Source organism: Pelodiscus sinensis, chromosome 1, assembly GCF_049634645.1.
Source record: "Pelodiscus sinensis isolate JC-2024 chromosome 1, ASM4963464v1, whole genome shotgun sequence".
In the NCBI taxonomy this organism is placed as follows: Eukaryota; Metazoa; Chordata; order Testudines; family Trionychidae; genus Pelodiscus; species Pelodiscus sinensis.
In genome coordinates, this window is record NC_134711.1 from 317333032 (window position 1) to 317353101 (window position 20070).

Below are 20070 nucleotides of genomic sequence, written 5' to 3' on the forward strand. Positions count from 1 at the left end.
CCTCAGGAGGTCACTGAGTCCAACCTCCTGCCCAAAACAGGACCAGCCTCAACTAAACAATCCCAGCCAGGGCTTTGTCAAGCTAGGATTTGAAAACTCTAGATTTAGAGGTTCCGTTGCCTCCCTAGGTAAGCCATTCCAGTGCTTCACCACCTTCCTAGTAAAATAGTTTTTCCGAATCTCCAACCTAGACCTCCCCCACTGTAACTTGAGACCATTGCTCCTCATTCAGTCATCTAGTACCACTGAGAACAGCCTCTCTCCATCCTCTTTGAAATCCCCCTTCAGGTAGTTAAAGCCTTCTATCAAAGCTCCCCTCACTCTTCTCTTCTGAAGACTAGATAATCCCAAATCCCTCAGCCTCTCCTTGTAAATCATGTGTTCCAGCCTCCTAATCATCTTTGTTGCCCTCCATTGGACTTTCTCCAATGTATCAACATTTTTTAAGTAATGGGGTGCCCAGAATTGGATGCAATACTCCAGAAGTAGAATCCCTTTCCCCCTATTAAAGTCATGCTGGCATATTTTCTGTCTATTACTTCAGGGGAATCCCTTTTATTCTTGGGGTAGATGAGCAGTCAAGGACATGAGTTCCATTTGAATGAGCACAATACGTGTTATGGAACAATTCAGTGGTGCAACCCTCTTTTTCAGGAGTGCAGAGCTACATTTCATCTCTGTGCCCCATTTTTGGGACTGAAGAGGCTCCAAACTATACTTAATGAGCATCTTAGTTGGAGAACCGAGCTGAACCCTGAGGAGCTCCAGATGGATATCTGCAGACACCTTGTGAGTGACCTACAGAATTATATGAGATTATTGACAGCATAGGCTTGTGGTGTAGAAGCAGGGGGAATGTGTGATGGGCAATGTAAGTATCTATGGGTATGTCTACGCTACAAAGTTAGTTTGAACTAACGGACGTTAGTTCGAACTAACTTTCATAGGTGCTACACTAGCGCTCCGTTAGTTTGAATTTAATTCGAACTAACGGAGCGCTTAGTTCGAACTAGGTAATCCTCATTCCACGAGGATTAAGCCTAGTTCAAATTTACTAGTTCGAATTAAGGGCTGTGTAGCCCCTTAATGCGAACTAGTGGGAGGCTAGCCCTCCCCAGCTTTCCCTGGTGGCCACTCCGACCAACACCAGGGAAACTCTATGCCCCCCTCCCGGCCCCGGACCCCTTAAAGGGGCACGGGCTGGCTACGGTGCCCGTGCCAGGTGCAAGCCTGCCAGCACCCAGCCAGCAGACCCTGCACCTGGTGCGGATCGAGCCACCCACCCGATGCCCCCCAGCCCTCCCCCTCTTCCCGGGACCAGGCTGGCGGGTCCTGGGAGCTTGCCCGGGACCGCAAAAGGCGGGCTCCCTCCTGGGCTAGTGCGGACATCGTGGACCTCATCCACGATCTCCGCACTAGGCACAGGAAGGTGGCCGGCTAGAGCAGGAGAGCTGCCAGCCTGGCCACCCAGGAGCAGGTGTGCATGAAAATCAAGGGGGTCCACTGAGACCCCCGACCCTGAGCACTGAGCTTACAATGGCCATCCTGGGTCAGAACAAAGGTTCATCTATCCCAGTAGCCTGTCTGCCGACAGCGGCCAACCCTAGGGACCCTGGAGGGGATGGACCGAAGACAGTGACCAAGCCATTTGTCTCGTGCCATCCCTCTCCAGCCTTCCACAAACTTTGGGCAGGGACACCACTCCTACCCCCTGGCTAATACCACTCCATGGACCCAACCTCCATGGCTTGATCTCACTTCCCTTTAAACTCTGTTCTAGTTGTAGCCTTCACAGCCTCCAGCAGTAAGGAGTTCCACAGGTTGACTCTGTGCTTTGCGAAGAACAACTTTCTGTTACTAGTTTGAAGCCTGCTACCCATTCCTTTCCTTTGGTGTCCTCTAGTCCTTCTTTATGGGAACTAATGAAGAACTTTTCTGTATGCACCCTCTCCACCCAACTCCTGGTTTTAGAGACCTGTATCCTGTCCCCCCTCCGTCTCCTCTTTTCTAAGCTGAAAAGTCCCAGTCTCTTTAGCCTCTCTTCATATGAGACCTGTTCCCAACCTCTGATCATTTTAGTTGCCCTCCCCTCTGCCACCCTCTCTCTTCCCCTCTTCCACCCCCTTTTCCCAGTCTCCCCCAGTTTTGTTCAATAAAGACAGATTCCATTTTTGAACACAATTTTTCCTTTATTTTGTACATCAAGAAGAGGGGCTAGGAAGGGTAAGTGGAAGGAGTTGAGGGAGGAATGGGCTGGCTCTGCGGGCTTTTGTGGTGGAAGCTCTCCTGCAGCCCCCCAATTGCCCCATCTCCCCAGATGGCAGGCTGCGGCAAGTGCAGCCGGTCTGATGGCCAAGTGCTGTGATGTGCCCAGTGTGGGTACTCCGGGCACTCCAAGCCAAGACTGCTTTGCAAGCGGGGCACCCCTGAGAACTGTCTGTCCGGGGTGGGGGTTGGGACCCTTTAAGCACAGCCCTCGGCTAGCCTGAGACAGCATCTCCACGCTCTAAGTCCTCCTCTGATGACCTGCCGGCACTGCTTCCGGCAATCCTTAAGCCCGGTTCAGGGTCCACTTAATGTGGGCATGCTAGTTCGAATTAGTAAAATGCTAATTCGAACTAGTTTTTTAGTCTAGATCCGTTAGTTTTAATTAGCTTAGTTCGAATTAAGTAATTCGAACTAAGTTAGTTCGAATTAACGTTGTAGTGTAGACGTACCCTATTAGAGTGGGATACAGGACTGAGGGTGAGAGGAATGTAAATCTGCCATAGATTCCCACTTTCCCCACTTCTACACAGCCTCCTGTCCTTTCTTTTATTTACTTGTTTAAATTAAAAAAAAAGTCTGAGTGAGTCCAATAACTGCCAGCAGTGGCAAGAGGAACACAGACTGTTTACTTGTGGTTTTTAAAGGCATGTGTTGGCAGTCAAAGGGCATTTCTAGCCAGAGAGAGCTCATGTGTCCCTGATTTTCTCTAGGCCAAAGAGAAGGCTGAGCTACTGGAGAACTTTTACAAAACTACCATCACATACTTCTGCAGCAGCTGGGAAGAGATCCGGGCAGTTGCAGCCAAGTTAGCTGGTGAGAGAAAGTGTGCCGTGTCCCTTTTGGTATTCCCTTTGAGGTAGACAGAAAAAGTCCCTGTGTGCAGCACTGAGCTACTATTAATCTCTCCGTGCTGTGACTTCTCATGCATAAATGGAGATGTTAATGTTCTCCTACTTCTCCAGTGTGGTGGTAGGAGGAATTTGTAAGTTGCAATAGAATGCTTTGAGATGGCGCAGTCATTTAGTAGCAGAGGCTGGCACACTGTCACGTAGGGTATGTTTATTCTCCGATCAAACTAGTGTGCTAAAAATAGAGTAGCTGTGGCAGGAGTAGCAGGAGGGGTTAACTATTCCAAGGATGATCCCATCCAAACCCAAAAGTCTGTTCTCAAGGTGGCTAGCTCCTCCGACTGCTTCTGTCATCTTACCTGCACTCTATTTTTAGTAGTCAGAGTTAGTGTGGACTCAAACTATAGACCTAAGCTCAGTGTTGTTCACTGTTCCTTACTGGTGCTTCATCACTGGGAGGTAGGCAGGCCACCGCCACACAGTGCCTGCTGTTGCAGGTTCCTGATTGCCTTGCCCAGGAAGCACTAGATTCCTCCCCTTTGGCCCTGTGCCATCCTTTCCTTAGCACACCCATGCAAGCCAGGCAAGCATTGTGGCCTAATTAATTTATCCATGTGAGATCCTTGCTTAGTACGCACTTATTCCTGGCCCCAGCCCTTTGTTCACACCACTAGATTAATACACTATCCTAGTATATCTCCAATAACTGACAGCAGTGGCAAGAGGAACATAGATTGTTTAAAGCAAATGAGGTTTTATGTAAACATTCTTAATTTTTTTCTCTTATTCTCTTCAGTGTGGACGCTAAACTTTTCTAGTATTTTCTTGCCTACAGCTCACCTTAGACCCACAATAGAAGCCAAAGGGCCAATGTTATCACCTTGCACTTAACAGAGAAGGTTTTTTATTGATGTTTATTTTACACTGCTTATTTAGGCATCATCCTGGAACATACGGACACCAAAAATAAGAAATGGCTGGACATGGAACATCTGTTGACCTGTAAGTAACAAATACAGGTGAAATCCTATTCATTAGTGAGTTATAAAGAAATTTAGCTGACAAGCAAGCAGTAACTGATACCACAGGTGTGAAGTGCATCAGCCACACATCAAAGGACAGATTCAGCTTTAGTCTGCTCTGAAAGAGGTACGTCTACACTACAGCGTTAATTCAAGTTAACTTAATTCGAAATTGTTCATTTGAATTAAGCTAATTCGAATTATGCATCTATACACAAAACCTATTTCAAAATAGCATTTTGTTATTTTGAAATAGCGCGTCCACGCTGAGTGGACCCTGAACCGAAGTTCAGGCTGGCCGGAACCAGTGCTGGCAGGGCATCAGGTTAGGACATAGTGTGTGGGGCTGCTGCCTCAGGCTAACTGAGCTCCGTGCTTCACGGGACCCTACCCCCACCCCGAACAGACAGTTCTCAGGGTTCCCCGCTCGCTTGTCTACCCCGAGGAGGGACAACAAAGCAGTCCTGTCTTGGAGTGCCCTGAGTGCCTGCACTTGGGACACCACAGCACTCGGCCACATGGAGCCAGAGCTGCCCCTGGGCACACCGGTGCGTCTCGTAGGGTTGTTGCCATCAGCCCAGCTGCACTTGCTGCAGGCTACCGTCTGGGGAGTCCATCGGGGGGCTGTCAGGATCCAGGAGGCCCTGCAGGAGAGTGTCCACCCCGAGGAGCCCTCAGAGCCACCCCGGTCCTCCCCACCGGGGGCTCGTGCCCCATTCCTCCCTCACGTCCATCTACTTACTCCTCCCTAGCCTCCCTTCCTGATGTCAAATAAAAGACATGTATGTTCAAAAATAGAAACTGGGTTTATTGAACAACAGGGTGAACCTCTGGGGAGACTGGGAAAAGGAGGTGAGAGAGAGGAATAGAGTGGGTGGGAGAGGGGAGGGTGAAACCTGGGAGGAGGAAGTTGGAAGGGAGAAGCAAAGGGAAAAAAGGAGAAGGGAAGATCAGGGCCCAAGGTTGGGGGTCTCACCGCACCAACTTGATTGTCATGCAAACCTGCTCCTGGGTTCGCATGTGGCCTTTGGTGGCCAGGCTGGCAGCTATCCTGCCATTGACGGCCGTGTTCCTCTGTCTAGTGCGGAGATCATGGATGCTGGGGCATCCCTCCCAAACCTGAATAAGGTCCATGATCTCCACCCTGGACCAGGAAGGCACCCGCCTTCTCCAGCCCCTGTCAGGCTCCTGGGTGCTGGCAGACTGCTCCTGAGGAGCAGTGGAGGGTTGGCTGCTAGTGCCTTGCTGGCTCACGTTTTGTGGCTACTGGCTCAGGGGCCCCAGTGGCCACTGCTGGCTCTTGGCTGGTAGGCTTGGATCTGGCACGGGCCAGGGTCTGTCCCTTTAATGGCTCTGGGGCCAGGGGGAGAGGAGAGCAAGTTTTCCTGGTTGTGCCCAGAGTGGCCACCAGGGCTCCCTGGGAAGGGCTGGAGGCCCCCTATTTTGAATTAATTGTCTACACAGCACTTAATTTGAAATAGCTATTTCAAATTTGGTGTTACTCCTCGTAGAATGAGGTTTACCAAATTTGAATTAAGCGCTCTGCTATTTCGAATTAATTTCGAAATAGCGGTTTGCATGTATAGATGCTATTAAAGTTAATTCAAAATAACAGCTGTTATTTTGAATTAACTTTGCGGTGTAGACGTACCTGGAGGAAACTGCAGCCAGTGTGATATAAGTCAGTGCATCTCCTGGCTATCCTGGCAATGCCTCTTCCCAACCTGTGTGATCCACTCTTTGGGCTCCATCGGCTCCCTGGAAGCCACTTTTTGCTACCCCAAACTCCACACCATCAGATTTATTTCTGTCAGGAGATGTAAAATAACTTAAAAGCAGAAGCTATTGAGTCAATGGAGCACCTTCCAATTGGATGAGTTTCTGGTAGGGTCAGGGTCTCCCCTCTCCCCCCTCCTCCATCTCAGTTTGGAGCTTGGAAGGATCCCAATGGAGGAACCTAAAGCTTTGTTTGTACAGAGAGCTTCTGTAGCTTGGTACTCACTGGTACTAAATCTCCAGCTACTGCAGGCATAGGTGACTATATGAAAAATGAGTCATATTCTCTGTAATTCCAGCTCTCCAGGTACTACAGAATGACCCAAGTCCCATTGTCCAGCTGGTGGCAACTCAGGTCCTAAGAGACATCTGACCTGGATGAGTGCTCGGGGAATGAAGCACAGACAAATAGATCAAAGAGCTCCTGCTACCTTGAATGGGAACAAGAGAGGGATTGCTGGAGGACAATGTGCTCTGTCTGTGCCAGCTTGTTTCCAGCTTGCACCTCATATACTTCGGTGGGAAGCTAGACCTTGGTGGTATGCGGCCAGCTCTGCTATGGGGTAGGAGAGTAGTATAAGGGCCCTACCATCAATCAAACATTAGCCCCGCCACCTGACCCTGGAAGTTCCCCCCCCCCCGACTCCCCGGAAGTTCCTTCTCCCTTGTCACCGGCAGTCCCGCCCCTGGAGGGTAGTACATCCGGGTCGAGAGGGACAGGTGACCGGAAGTAAAAAAGGATGTCATGTGACCCCCGTTAGGCCCGTCCCCTGTCACCGGAAGTCCCGCCCTTGGGGGTAATACATCCGGGGTCAAGAGGGGCAGGTGACCGGAAGTAAGGGGTGTCATGTGACCCCTCTAAGGACTTGCCCCGCCTCCCTCTACCAATCAGGAAGGGCTTTCCCCGTAGGACCGCCCCGCGAACCGCTTTGACCAATCGGGGGGCAGTTCCGGGACCGGATGACCCGCCCAGAAGTGGGTCGTGTGACCCCTCTAAGAACTCGCCCCACCTCCCTCCACCAATCAGGAGGGGTTTTTTCCCTGTAGGACCGCCTCGTGAACTGCTTTGACCAATCAGGGGGCAGTTCCGGGACCGGAAGACCCGCCCAGTAGTGGGTTGTGTGACCCCTCTAAGAACTCACCCTGCCTCCCTCTACCAATCAGGAGGGTTTTTTTCCCTGTAGGACCACCCCACAAATCGCTTTGACCATTTGGGGGGTGCAGTTCTGGGACCCGTTGACCAGACCGGAAGCTGGTCGTGTGACCCCTCTAAGAGCTTCCCGTGACACCCTCTGTCAATCAGAGCATAGCACTTCCCCATAAGTTCTAGCGCCACACAAAAGAAGCCATCTTGTTCCAAGAGCGCGTGTTTCAGAGAGCGTGCAAACGCTGAGCGGAAACATGGACTCCTTCACCACCCCCACCAGAAGTTTGGAGTTTGTTTTGGTGACGAGGGCCTTCCACCACATGAGAAGAAAGTGCCACATCAGCAACAGTTCCGAGGACGAGGGAGAGGCGAAAAGGGGCCCTTTGCCCCCTCTGCTATTGGATACACCAGAATCTGATCCCGAAACCCAACTCCTCCCACGGCAGCCTGACGAGCTAGACGGCCTCTCGTTATCTGTCCCTGTGGAGGATGCTGCCCATCTCTCCCAGGAGTCGGACAAGGTGAACGGAAAAGAAGTCAAACAGGTAAATGAAAAAATCGAGGTGGGGGGCATCATGGGTGTTTTGTGAATCTAAAAACCAGCAGCTGTAGCTTATTCTCTTTTTTGACAATCTCTTGCCAGGTCGACGATGACTTTCTAGAAACCTTTGAGAAATTGCACATCGGTAATCCTGTGGGAGTAAATCTATCTTGTGCCCGCTTTTTTTGCTCATATCTGACACATGGATCTCGAGAACAAACGTGCAAGAATGAATTAACTCGGACTCCCTAATAGCGATAGTGGTGGGGGTGTCATGGTGCCCATTTGCAGATGGCTGTAAAAGGGTGTGTTAATCCAGATGCTTAATAAAACTTGTATGAAATGTGTTGGTGTGAATGTGTTCCTTCCATACTTACAGCATCTTTTACTAACACAAATAACAGTCATGTCTACGCAGATTGCTCTGTTAGAGAAAATACATTACACCCCCAGGGAAGCTGGCAGCTTTGGTGGGGTGAACCCTCTGTTTCAAGCAGTCAAAAAGCACAGTAAAACTTTGAACAGAAGACAGGTAACATCATGGCTTTCGGACCAAGACGCTTACTCTTTGCACAAGCCTGCTCGAATATATTTTAAAAGAGACAAGACCATTGTCTCAGACGTGGATGCACAATGGCAAGCAGATTTGGTGGATATGCACCGGTTCTCCAAACGCAACAGCGGTTTTAAGTATATTTTAACAGTGATAGACATTTTATCAAAATATGCCTGGGCCTTAGGCCTAAAGGACAAGACGGGCAAGGAGGTAGCCAAGGCCTTTAAAGCTATTTTCAGCGAAGGTCGCGTGCCTCAAAAATTACAAACGGATCGGGGAAAAGAATTTTTAAACAAACCTTTAAGTGGATTGTTAAAGCGGCACGGTGTCCACCATTTTGTTACTAACAATGAAGTCAAAGTGGGGGTTGTGGAGCGATTTAACAGAACTTTAAAATCTAGGATGTGGAGATATTTTACAGCCCACAATACCTTTCGCTACATTGACATATTATCTGAGTTTATAAAGAGTTACAGCTGGAGCTTTCACAGAACTATACGGACCAGACCTGCTGATGTGAACCCCGCCAATTCTCTGAAGGTCTGGAAAAGTGTTTATGGAGATGATGTTAAAATAAAACAGGCTGTTGTTCCTTTTAGAAAAGGGGACCACGTGAGACTCTCTAAAACCAAAGGTGCCTTTAAAAAAGGTTATGAACAAACATTTACCGATGAGATATTCATAGTGGATGAAGCCTTAACCAGGGGTGAGAGACCTGTCTACCGATTAAAAGATTATGAGGGTGAGACAGTGACGGGGTCGTTTTACCCTGAAGAATTACAAAAGGTGAACCCCAAACAAGACAGGATTTACAGGATTGAAAAAGTTCTAGCAGAGAAAGGGAAAGGAAGAAAAAAGCAGCTATTGGTGAAATGGCTGGGGTGGCCCAACAAATTTAACAGTTGGGTAGAAGCTTCTCAACTCTGTAACGTTTAAGCGAGAATAAAAACAATCCCACCTGCAAGGAGAGAAATGGGGGACGGGGGCTTCTACATCACTCTGCCCAGCAACGCCAGCTCTGGGGTTTTTCCCCAAAACACCAGCTCGGCCTTTACAATACAGCTAATAAAGTCGTTGGATCTCCCGGGGGCCTAGGAAGTGGGGTTAGCGGAAATACAATATCCACACAGCTGGAACAACATTACTGAGGACACCCCTTTCCAAATCACCTTTGGAGATAAACCATGGAGTTATATCCTACGGCGAGGTTATTACTCAACTATACCCGAATTATTGGAACATATGAATAGCATTGTGGCACGTCATTCTGGACCGCCTGATGTTATCATGAATTATGACCCCGTGAGTAGAAAATGTAGACTTAAATCCACCGATGCTACTGCTACGTTTTCTACCCTCGGGGAGCTAGCTAACATTCTGGGTTTGGCCCCCGGGCACAGTGTCCAGAAGAGTCCCTTCTCAGCAGATATCACAGGGGGTTTCAACTCCTTGTATCTATACACAGATATTGTAGAACACCAGTTTGTGGGGGACTTTTCTGTCCCCCTGTTACGCTGCGTCCCTGTCAGAGGAAATAACAATGAGTTTGTTACCATCACCTACGATAAGCCTCATTACGTACCCATCAATCAACACCACATCGACACCATCACCATTGAAATAAAGACGGATCAAAACAGATGCGTTTCATTTCGCTTTGGCAAGGTGATTGTGAAGCTGCACCTGCGTTCCCGGAAAGAGCGAGGTTTCTAAAAAGCAAAACACTATTATGGCGATCGTAAAAAATTACGGTGACTCCAAAGTCTACAGCAACTATTACAAAGTCCAGGCTGGATATGCCCTTCCTGGATATCATGGAGCCCCTGTGATGTACGGGGCCGGCGTGGGCGGTATATTCCGTAGCCTTTTTCGAAAAGCTGTACCGCTTTTGTGAAGAGGGCTAGAGATTATTAAACCCCACATAAAAACAGCCGCTCAAAACATAGCCAGAGATGTGGTAGGCCACGTTTCCCAGGCTGTCTTGGAGAAGGTGGGGAATCCGGCTAAACAGGAAGGGTCAGGGCTGATGTATATTAAAAGGAGGAAGAGAAAGAGAAATGCGTCATATCCGCGACGCACAGGACCCCCGAAACCCTTTAAAAGAAGAGCCTTGACACGCAGGACAGGCCATAAGCAAAAGTCCAAGAGGAAGCCAGGGAGAAAGAGGACACGCTCTGTACCTGGTAAAAGAGATATATTTTAGTCAACATGGCTTTCTTCACTGCGGGTCGGAAGAGTGCACCAAATCTGAACTAGACTTGTTTCAGATAGCCCCTACTCAGACCAGCATTGAGAAAAGCATCTACATCGAGGTGCCGCCTCTGTCAGCCGTGACAGAAACTGCCCCCATCGACTTTTTTATAGCAGGGAATGGCATAGATTATATGGATTTAAACAACACGCTACTCTACCTTTGTTGCAAGATAGTAAAAGGCGATGGGACTGCACTCCCCAGGGATGCCGCGGTAGGCCTGGTGAATTACCCAGTGGCCTCTATTTTCAGTCAATTGGACGTTACATTGGGAGACCGCCTAATAAGCCAAAGCAACAACTGTTACCCTTACAGGGCCTTTATTGAATCGGTTCTCAATTACAGAGACGACACCCTCGCTACACAATTTTCCGCCGGACTGTTTTACAAAGACACTCCTGGACAACACGAAAAAACAGAGCTGGATGGTGAGAATCTAGGATTTGTGAGGTGTGCAAGGCTGACGTCCCAGAGCAGGACAATGGAGTTGTTGGGTCATCTACACAGCCACCTGTTTTTTCAAGAAAAACTTTTGTTGAACGGGGTGGATGTGAAAATTAAATTGACACGCAGTAAAGCACCCCAGGTGAGGGGTTTAAAGGCAACTGATGGTTGTTTTTCTTAATTTTTCTTCTTAAAAACAATGAACAATTCAGAAAAAATACCTAGACATAATATATATCTATTAAATAGATATTCTATATATAGAGAAGTGTTTTATTTAAAGCAAAATGTGATCAAGTTCAAAAATTATTTTTAGAACATGACAAACTTCACACACTGAGCCAGTCAGACAGTTTAGCCAATTTTTGTTTTTTAGAAGGCAAAAAAGGAGTTGGTGTTTCTCGATCCATCCCAGCGTCAGTGGCTGAGGCCTTCAGGCGTTCCAAAAGAACTCTGTTGTCTGCACTGCCCATGATGGAAGATGGGACGTTTAGTTCTGCCATGGCATTGATAAACACATCCCATCCTTTAGGTACATGTCTGCTAGGGACAGAACGCGTCTGGGTGACGGCTCTGACTAAGTCAAGCATGTTAGAACCATTCACCACCGAGCCTTTGTACACAAATGCACCTTTATCATTCCAGGAAGCGATAGTTTTATCCTGGCCCAGCTTATTTAGCAACACTGAGGCGTTTTTCTTATAACGCTTATTCACGTTATCCAACAGCTCCTGAACCACAGAGTCTGAGGTGTTTTCTGTTTCTGGAGGTTTGGCGGTGTCACTCTGTTCTGGTAGAAACAGACTTATTTTGCTTTTATCTGCATCACTTTGCCTCACGTACGTTAGGTATCTCTGAAGCACAGCGCTGTAGAGTTTAGCCTTTTCGTATTCGGCTAAGTCAGTCCTTTGAAGAACAGACTTCATTTCAGCATCCAGTAAGCGAGTTGCAGTTGTTCTGATATTTTCCTCCACTGGAGGGGGAGCCCTTAATTGCTCCAGCTGATGGCTGGGCACCAGGTACATTTTTTCTGCATACTCCATTATCGGTTATTCAAAAGCCCCGTTATCAGAGGGACAGCAAAACTTAACAAAGGGCCGATAAACCCCCCAGACTGCTTCACCAGATGCTTCTTTCTTTTAAGCGAGACCCTTTTATTAGACAATTTTTTTATAAGCGTGCGTTTCTTTTTCAGCACGCTCACTTGATTCTGCGTCAAAGGCACTTTTAAGGTATTGAGTGCTAGTTCTGAGATGGCCGCTACTAAATCGTCAGAGGCCGAACACAGTATAGCCTTCCTTTGCTGCGGGGGTGATTTGCTAAGTAATTTTAAAAGAGCCAGGTTTCTCTTCACGCAGCTAGACATGTTTTCGGTCGGCAACCCCCAGCTGTTAAAAAGGGTCTGCCGATAAATCATCTCTTTTTATACCCGGCGGTTGTTCTTTTCAAAGTAGAAGCCACCGGCCAGTCTGGAGGGAAAAGACCAGTTCTTAGTCTATAAGCTTCTGGCGTGGACGCATTTAAATCCACCACCAGGTAGCCATAAGGTCTTTTGGTAGCATCCTCAAAAGCTTCTAGAAAGAATTGAGCCTTGCCGGAGTAAATTTGCCGAGCAAGCGTAGCGATTTGCAGTTTATCCCTGGGGTTTTTGAACAGAACCATGTACTTAGTGTTTAGGTTAATCGTACAGCTCTTTTTCCCCTGACAAAATACGTTCTGAACGATATACATAATGCTCAATTTCCTGTGGTGCACGTACTTGGTAAAGGCTTTCTCAATTTCATCGCTTTCACAAGCAGAGTTCATCAGATCATCCACGATAATCAGATTCACTTTATTAGTAGGAAACAAACGGTCATCGTCAAAAGCATTAGGCAGACCCTCCACAAAATTGGTAAAGGGATATTTACAGAGCAGTTCTTTATACAGAGGTTGCCAACAACTGTAACACCACACAATATTCTCAGGCATAACAGACAGTGTGTGTTTGGCATTATCCAATACGTTTTTTATAAAGTAACTTTTCCCACAGTTGCTAGGCCCTGCGAGAATTGCAGAAAAGGGGTGTTTCCACCTCGTATCCATTTTTCAAAAGCCGAAGGGCCGGGTTTTAAACCCTTCTCCTAGGACCCTCTTGTTATAAACACCTTTGTGTTTTTTAAGGGTTTTTGTCTCTATTTGCCACTGATTTTTGTTTCTTACAATCGAGGGCTGTTGCACCTCTATCTTTTTTGAGGTGTTTTCTTGCAGACCCGTGCAATAGTCCAGGACTAGATCTTTCAAACTGTCAAAGTTGATCTTTTCACAGTTTGCTACGTTTAGGGTAATTCCTTTGACTTTCATACAGGCCTTTCCTCCCGACAGCTTATACCCGTAGGTTTTTGGGCCTGCCGACACAAACTCAGTGATGTGTTGATCTGACGGGATCTCGCTCGTGAGGTCCCCTAAATAATCCCCCAGAGGGGGATTCCAGTCACCTTCCCTTTTCACAAATATCACTGAGTCAGTGTCATGGTATAGGCACCGCTCTTGCAACCCATCTAGGAGACTGTATAATTCTAAGCGGGCATAAGCGGTGGTGAAACAGGCTATGAAAACATTGGTATTGCCAGAGACAGAGTACCGGTCTTTTGCGTGCTTCCAAGACAGGCATGCTGTTTCATTGTCGATAAACTCGCAGGATGAAACCTCGTAATTGGGGGAAAACAGGTACCGAAAGAGTTCATCAGGGTCTCTTACGATGCTGGTGTTGGGTAGGTTTGTTCTTTGGCCGAATTTACCCCACAGAGAATTTAAAAACAGTTTAGCAATTTGGCATTTAGCTGGGTTCGACCTGATCTCGTGTTGGCGTAAACGCACGCCTTCTTTTTGGTAAAAATCGTTAACGTACTTATTTTGTTTTTGTTCGTCTGTGCACCAGCCGGGATACCCTGAAGCCTCTTGTTCCTGACGGAGGTGTAATTTGATATACTCTGACAAGAGTTTGTCAGATTTGTCACTGAAATGCCAGATTTCACAGATTTTAGCCACTGTATACCCCTTTGCTATGGCCACAGTCAATTCCACCGTGCACCATGTCCCCAGGATAGCTCTCTCCTCATCAGTATGGGTGCACGTCTCCCGCTGCTCGGTTTCCGCACATGTTTGGCATAGCGGGAACATAAGCTTGCCACCCACTCTGACAGGTAACAATGGGAAAAAGAGGCCTCGCGGGGGGTACACCTTAACTTTTGCAATTCCAAAATAATTTGCAAGGGGTCCAAAGTTGTCATAAACTATATCGGGGTGTCCAATAGGGTATTCTTTGGTTTTGTTTACGAAAGGGTAAAATCATAATAGTGGATTTCTTCCCCGGGGTTAGGCTTGTAATATAGGCGGATAGCGTTTGTCCTCCCCCCGAAAAGAGCATCCCTAGGCCTGAGAGGCTGGGGTAACTGGGCTCGGTTTAAAAAGCCTGCAAGCTCCCTGTCTGTTTCTTTCATCACCTCCCACTCGTGCTCCCAGAGAGTCCTCACTACAAAACCAAGTCGTTTTAGATAGTCAGTCTTAAGCTGCGTCTTGTAATAAAGAAACCCAAAAGTTGTCCCTGTCATAGGGTTTTGTGCTTTTTCACAATAACAGGTGACGCAGCCATGGAAAAAACACCCGTTAAACTCAAAGGCCGTGCGTACCCCGTCAACATTGGCATAACCGTCTAAAAAGTAGGGGCCTACCTGTAGTGCCCCACCCTGTAAAGCATGCCGTATTTGTATATTTTCTTTGTAAGAGGTATACAGCAGCCACTGAATAGATGGGGTCGAATATCTCTTTTTCTGCCGGTGGTAATTGTCTGGAGGGAGAAGAGCTACCGTGTTAGGCTCCAAAAGCATAAACCTGTACATCGCCATGCAGACGAAGGCCAGCGTGATGTACTGGAAAGGATCAATATACAGGTTTATCTCAGTGAATTTACCAGGGCCTCTCTCTGCTACATCCCCCATCTCTGTCATGTTCATAATCTCTTTTCTATATAGAATACAAGCCTGTCTCAAAATGTTAACATCCTGTTGACAGTAATACGCGAGCTCTTTCTGCAAGTCAAACGTCTCATAGCTGTGGTCCCGATACCAGTCGAGAAACTCTGCTTTTTCCCTGGGCATCATACTGTCTACACCATAGTGTCCCACACCAGGCATAGGCCCCACGTAATTTAGGTGTGAAAAAAATGTGGAAAATACCCTTTGCACCCTTCAAACCCCATCGCCTGCAGTAGCTTGCTAAGCTTCATGGGCAAGAAGTTTAAAGAGTCTATAAAACGAATGTCCAGGGCCTTAACTTTCACACACATTAGTTTACTACCCTGAGTGATCAGCTCTAGGCACATCTTTTCCTTCAGTAGCTGTCTCATGACAAAGTACGCATCGTAACCTTTGGAACTGTGCGCTATGAATGTGTAGTCACGGAACTCTTTGCCAATAAAGGTCTTAACGAACATAGAAAGACACTCGCTACCCTTAAATTCCCAGGATTTTTCTGGCTTTAGGGCCATCGCAAAAATGTAATTGGGAGTGTGCAACCCCGTCTCCTGCGTGCATTCGAAATCATAAAAAATATACTTTTCTGAGGCTTCGGGCTTTCTAAGGCTGTCCATAAAACAGAAATGATTGTCAATGTTGCCAACAAGCAAGCCCTTACACTGCTTACAGCGTCGCCCTTTACAGCGGTGCCGCTTGTCCATGTAAGACTGACACACATCACACAAAGTTTTAGACAGGCATTCAACTTGTTTTTTCGATGCGCAGTCTATGTGTCTGACTAAGCACTCTTTGGCTCGACAAAATAGTCTACAGCTAGGACACCGCAGCGGCACGCCCACGCTGTCTGAGCACGTTCCGCTCAAGCAGAGGTGGCAACAATACCTGCAAGAGTGGTCATGACTGTACACTGTGTGGCAAAACTCACAATAATTTTTCGCTCCGAACAACTTTTTCACATCCAGAACCCCATAATAATGCTCATCTCCGCCAAGCACCGCGCGCCCGGGGCCGGCACCCCCACCCTCAAGCGCCGCGCGCCCGGGGCCAGCGCGCCCCCCCCCGCGCAAGCGCCACGCGCTATGTACCCAGGGCAAGGTCAACCCCGAGCACCTGGCGGGTGCATGCAAATGCCCCTGCGGGCGCCATGGCGCCCGCAGGCACCGTGTTGGGGACCACGGACCTACGGCAATAACAGTATTTAATAAGCTTTCCAAACACAGTTCAGCACATAGGCCCCGGAGCTTGCAGTTTATACCCTCTGGAGTCCAAGTCAAACAGTCATGGTACCGCTGGGCTGGCGCATTTATGACACAACCCTCACAATCCTCAAAAAGCTTTTCCCTAAGACAGTGACTAAGGACGGTATAAACACCAACGCGTACAATAGAGCGCATAACTTTTTTACGCTTATGATGTGGCACTGGCTCAACTAGGTCAATGCACAGCCACCTCCTGAATTCTTCATGGCCGTCATCCTTGGCGTTCTCTTCAATGCTTTGTATCAGTGTTGAGCAAAAACAAGGTGGGCCCGGTCCGTCTTCCTCGTCCGATGCAATGCTGTCCCGGGTCTGACGGTCAGCTAGAAAGGCATCGTCAAGCTGTCAAAAGATTGCCAGAAAGAAATAATGTAAGACGCTCTGGTCATTTTTTTTTAAAGTTTACAAAATCCCGGTTTCCTAACCCCATGATGCCCCAACTTCGATCTTTCATTTACCTATTTGGCTTCTTTTCCAAGCGTCTTGTCCGACTCCTGAGAGCCATGGGCACCTTCTTCCTCCAGGCCATCTAGCTTGTCTGGCTGCATCGTGAGCGGTTGGGTTTCGGCGTCAGATATTGGTGTATCCATCAGCGGCTGGGCCAAAGGGCTCCCTTCAACTTCTCCTTCCTCCTCGGAACTGTCGCTGATGTAGCGCTTTCTTCTCGGCACCAAAATAAAGTTGGTGAAAGAAGCCATGTTTCCTCTCAGCGTTTGCACGCTCTCTGAAACACGCGCTCTTGGAACAAGATGGCCTCTTTTGTGTGGCGCTAGAACTTACGGGGAAGTGCTATGCTCTGATTGGCAAAGGGTGTCACGGGAAGCTCTTAGAGGGGTCACACGACCCGCCTCAGGTCTGGTCAACGGGTCCCGGAACTGCACTCCCCGGATTGGCCAAAGCGATTCGTGGGGCGGTCCTACAGGGAAAAAAACCCTCCTGATTGGTAGAGGGAGGTGGGGCGAGTTCTTAGAGGGGTCACACGACCCACTGCTGGGCGGGTCATCCGGTCCCAAAACTGCCCCCCGTTTGGTCAAAGGGGTTCGCGGGGCGGTCCTACAGGGAAAAACCCCCTCCTGATTGGTAGAGGGAGGTGGGACAAGTTCTTAGAGGGGTCACACGACCCACTGCTGGGCGGGTCATCGGGTCCCAGAACTGCCCCCCCGCTTGGTCAAAGCGGTTCGCGGGGCGGTCCTACAGGGGAAAATCCCTTCCTGATTGGTTGAGGGAGGCGGGGCGAGTCCTTAGAGGGGTCACATGACACTCCTTACTTCCGGTCACCTGCCCCTCTTGACCCCGGATGAATTACCCCAAAGGGCAGGACTTCCGGTGACAGGGGACGGGCCTAACGGGGGTCACATGACACCCGGTCAGCTGTCCCTCTTGACCCGGATGTACTACCATCCAGTGGCCGGCCTTCTGGTGACAGGGGAGAAGGGAATTCTGGCGGTCAGGGGGCGGGACTTCCGGGGTCAGGGGGCAGGGCTAACGTTTGATTGATGGTAGGGCCCTTATACTACTTAGGGGATTACACATGCCGGGGGAATTCACTAAGGGTGGCTTTAATTGGCATTTAAGCATCTAACTGTGGATTTTGGTGATTTCCTTTAGATATCCAGGGCCTTTAACTGTGCTTGTATTGTCCAGTCCCATAAGTTGCTGAGTGACCTCAAACTCCCTCTGATGTTATTGGGAGTTCAGAACACTCTGCCCTCCAAAGAAGGTACTCAGCAGATATCATTCGTCCTCCAAATTTAGAGGCTATGATCCTCCACCTCATAGAAAAAGTTTCCTGAATAGTTAGGTTTCTAGTCTCTCTCAGCACTTTACTCTTGCCCTCCTGGGTGCTGGGCCTATGAGGAGTCACCAGACAACAGTTAGCAAAGGAGGGTAAAAGGCTGAGGGGGTCTGGGATATCATTGTCTGTGGTTCTCAATGGGGAGAGAATCTTCCTGTGATGGCTGAATATGGGAAGGGGATCAGTGTTTTCCCCTGTTGAATTGACACTTTCTGATAATTCACTATATTAGGTAATAGGAGTTCCCCTAATCTTGTGGTGTTTCCTGTTTTGGAGATTGTTTTCCATTCCATATCCAGCAGCTTAATCCCAACCCATGTTATTATATTTATTAAGGGGCATTGTACAAATGCTGATGACTCTTTAAGTTTATTTCTCAGGTGCTGGCCATGCTGTGTCTCACAAACAGTCACCTGTAAATAACCCTCCCCTGTAAATAATATAGTGTTTGTATTTACTGTGCACATATCATTCATCCTCCAAATTTAGAGGCTATGATCCTCCACCTCATAGAAAAAGTTTCCTGAATTGTTAGGTTTCTAGTCTCTCTCAGCACTTTACTCTTGCCCTCCTGGGTTCTGGGCCTATGAGGAGTCACCAGACAACAGTTAGCAAAGGAGGGTAAAAGGCTGAGGGGGTCTGGGATATCATTGTCTGTGGTTCTCAATGGGGAGAGACTCTTCCTGTGATGGCTGAATATGGGAAGGGGATCAGTGTTTTCCCCTGTTGAATTGACACTTTCTGATAATTCACTATATTAGGTAATAGGAGTTCCCCTAATCTTGTGGTGTTTCCTGTTTTGGAGATTGTTTTCCATTCCATATCCAGCAGCTTAATCCCAACCCATATTATTATATTTATTAAGGGGCATTGTACAAATGCTGATGACTCTTTAAGTTTATTTCTCAGGTGCTGGCCATGCTGTGTCTCACAAACAGTCACCTGTAAATAACCCTCCCCTGTAAATAATATAGTGTTTGTATTTACTGTGCACATGTTTCCAATTAAACTCTTTGAAGTATCTGTTTCAATTACTCAGGGGCCTGATTTCTTCTTTCAGAGTATGTCTACACTACAGCATTATTTCAAACTATCTTATTTCGAAATAGCGCGTCTACACACAAAATGCATTTTGAAATAGCGTTTTGCTATTTCGAAATAGCGCGTCCACACTGAGTGGACGGTGAATCGCATTTAAGGCCGGACAGAACCAGGTCCGGCAGGGCATCAGGTCAGGAGTTACTTTGTGTGGCTGCTGCCTGAGGCTGTCTGAGGCCTGTGCTTAAAGGCACCCCCCTGGACAGCCAGTTCTCAGGTTTCCCTGCTTGCTTGCCTACCTCCATGAGGGACAGGAAACCATTTTGTCTCTGTGTGCTCTGGTTGCCTTCACTCGGGACATCACAGCACTCTGCGACATGAAGCCAGAGCTGCCCCTGGGCACTCTGGTGCTTTTCGTGGACGCGTTGCTGCGGACCTGTCTGAACTTTCTGCAGGCTGCCATCTGAGAGGTCCATCAGGGGGCTGTCAGTATCCAGGAGGCCCTGCGGGAGAGCTTCCATCCTGAGGAGCCCTCAGAGCCTCTCTGGTCTGCCCCACTGGGGCTTGTGCCTCATTCCTCCCTCACGTCCTTCCACTTACCTCTCCCTCTGCCCCCTTCCTGATGTCAAATAAAATACACGTATTTTCATGAACACAAACTATCTTTATTTAACAAAACCCCGGAGGAGAGAGGGGAGAATGAAACTCTGGTGAGACTGGGGAAAGGAGGCGGGAGAGGGGAGAAGAGAGGGGGGGAGAGGGAAGGGGGAAAAGTTGGGGGGAGGAAGCAAGGGGAAGAAAGGGGAGGGGAAGGTCAAGGCTCAGGGTTGGGGTGCTCTCCAGACCAACTTGATTTTCATGCAAACTTGCTCCTGGGTTCACATGTGGCCTTTAGTGCCAGGCTGGCAGCTATCGTGCCATTGATGGCCGCATTCCTCTCTCTAGTGCAGAGATCATGGACATTGGGGGCAATCCCCCCAAACCTGAATAAGGTCCATGATCTCCACCCTGGACCAGGAAGGTGCCCGCCTTCTCCAGCCCCTGTCAGGCTCCTGGGAGCTGGCAGACTGCTCCTGGCGAGTGGTGGAGGGCTGGCTGCCAGTCTTTGCTGG

The 20070-nt window shown here is 48.4% G+C and overlaps 1 protein-coding gene across 4 annotated transcripts in view; it reads left to right on the forward strand.

The window, feature by feature from the left end:
- LOC142826575 (maestro heat-like repeat-containing protein family member 2B) overlaps positions 1-8183 on the forward strand; it is a 45244-nt gene extending 37061 nt beyond the window's left edge. For 2 of the 4 annotated variants that reach the window (XM_075919506.1, XM_075919505.1), the window contains 4 exons: positions 655-789; positions 2979-3081; positions 4053-4118; positions 6214-8183. In XM_075919506.1, the coding sequence (XP_075775621.1) occupies positions 655-789; positions 2979-3081; positions 4053-4118; positions 6214-6287 (378 nt within the window). In that variant the 3' untranslated portion in view covers positions 6288-8183. The remainder of the gene's footprint in view (positions 1-654; positions 790-2978; positions 3082-4052; positions 4119-6213) is intronic. The other 2 variants (XR_012900795.1, XR_012900794.1) reach the window with 2 other exon arrangements.
- Positions 8184-20070: the final 11887 nt, after the last annotated feature.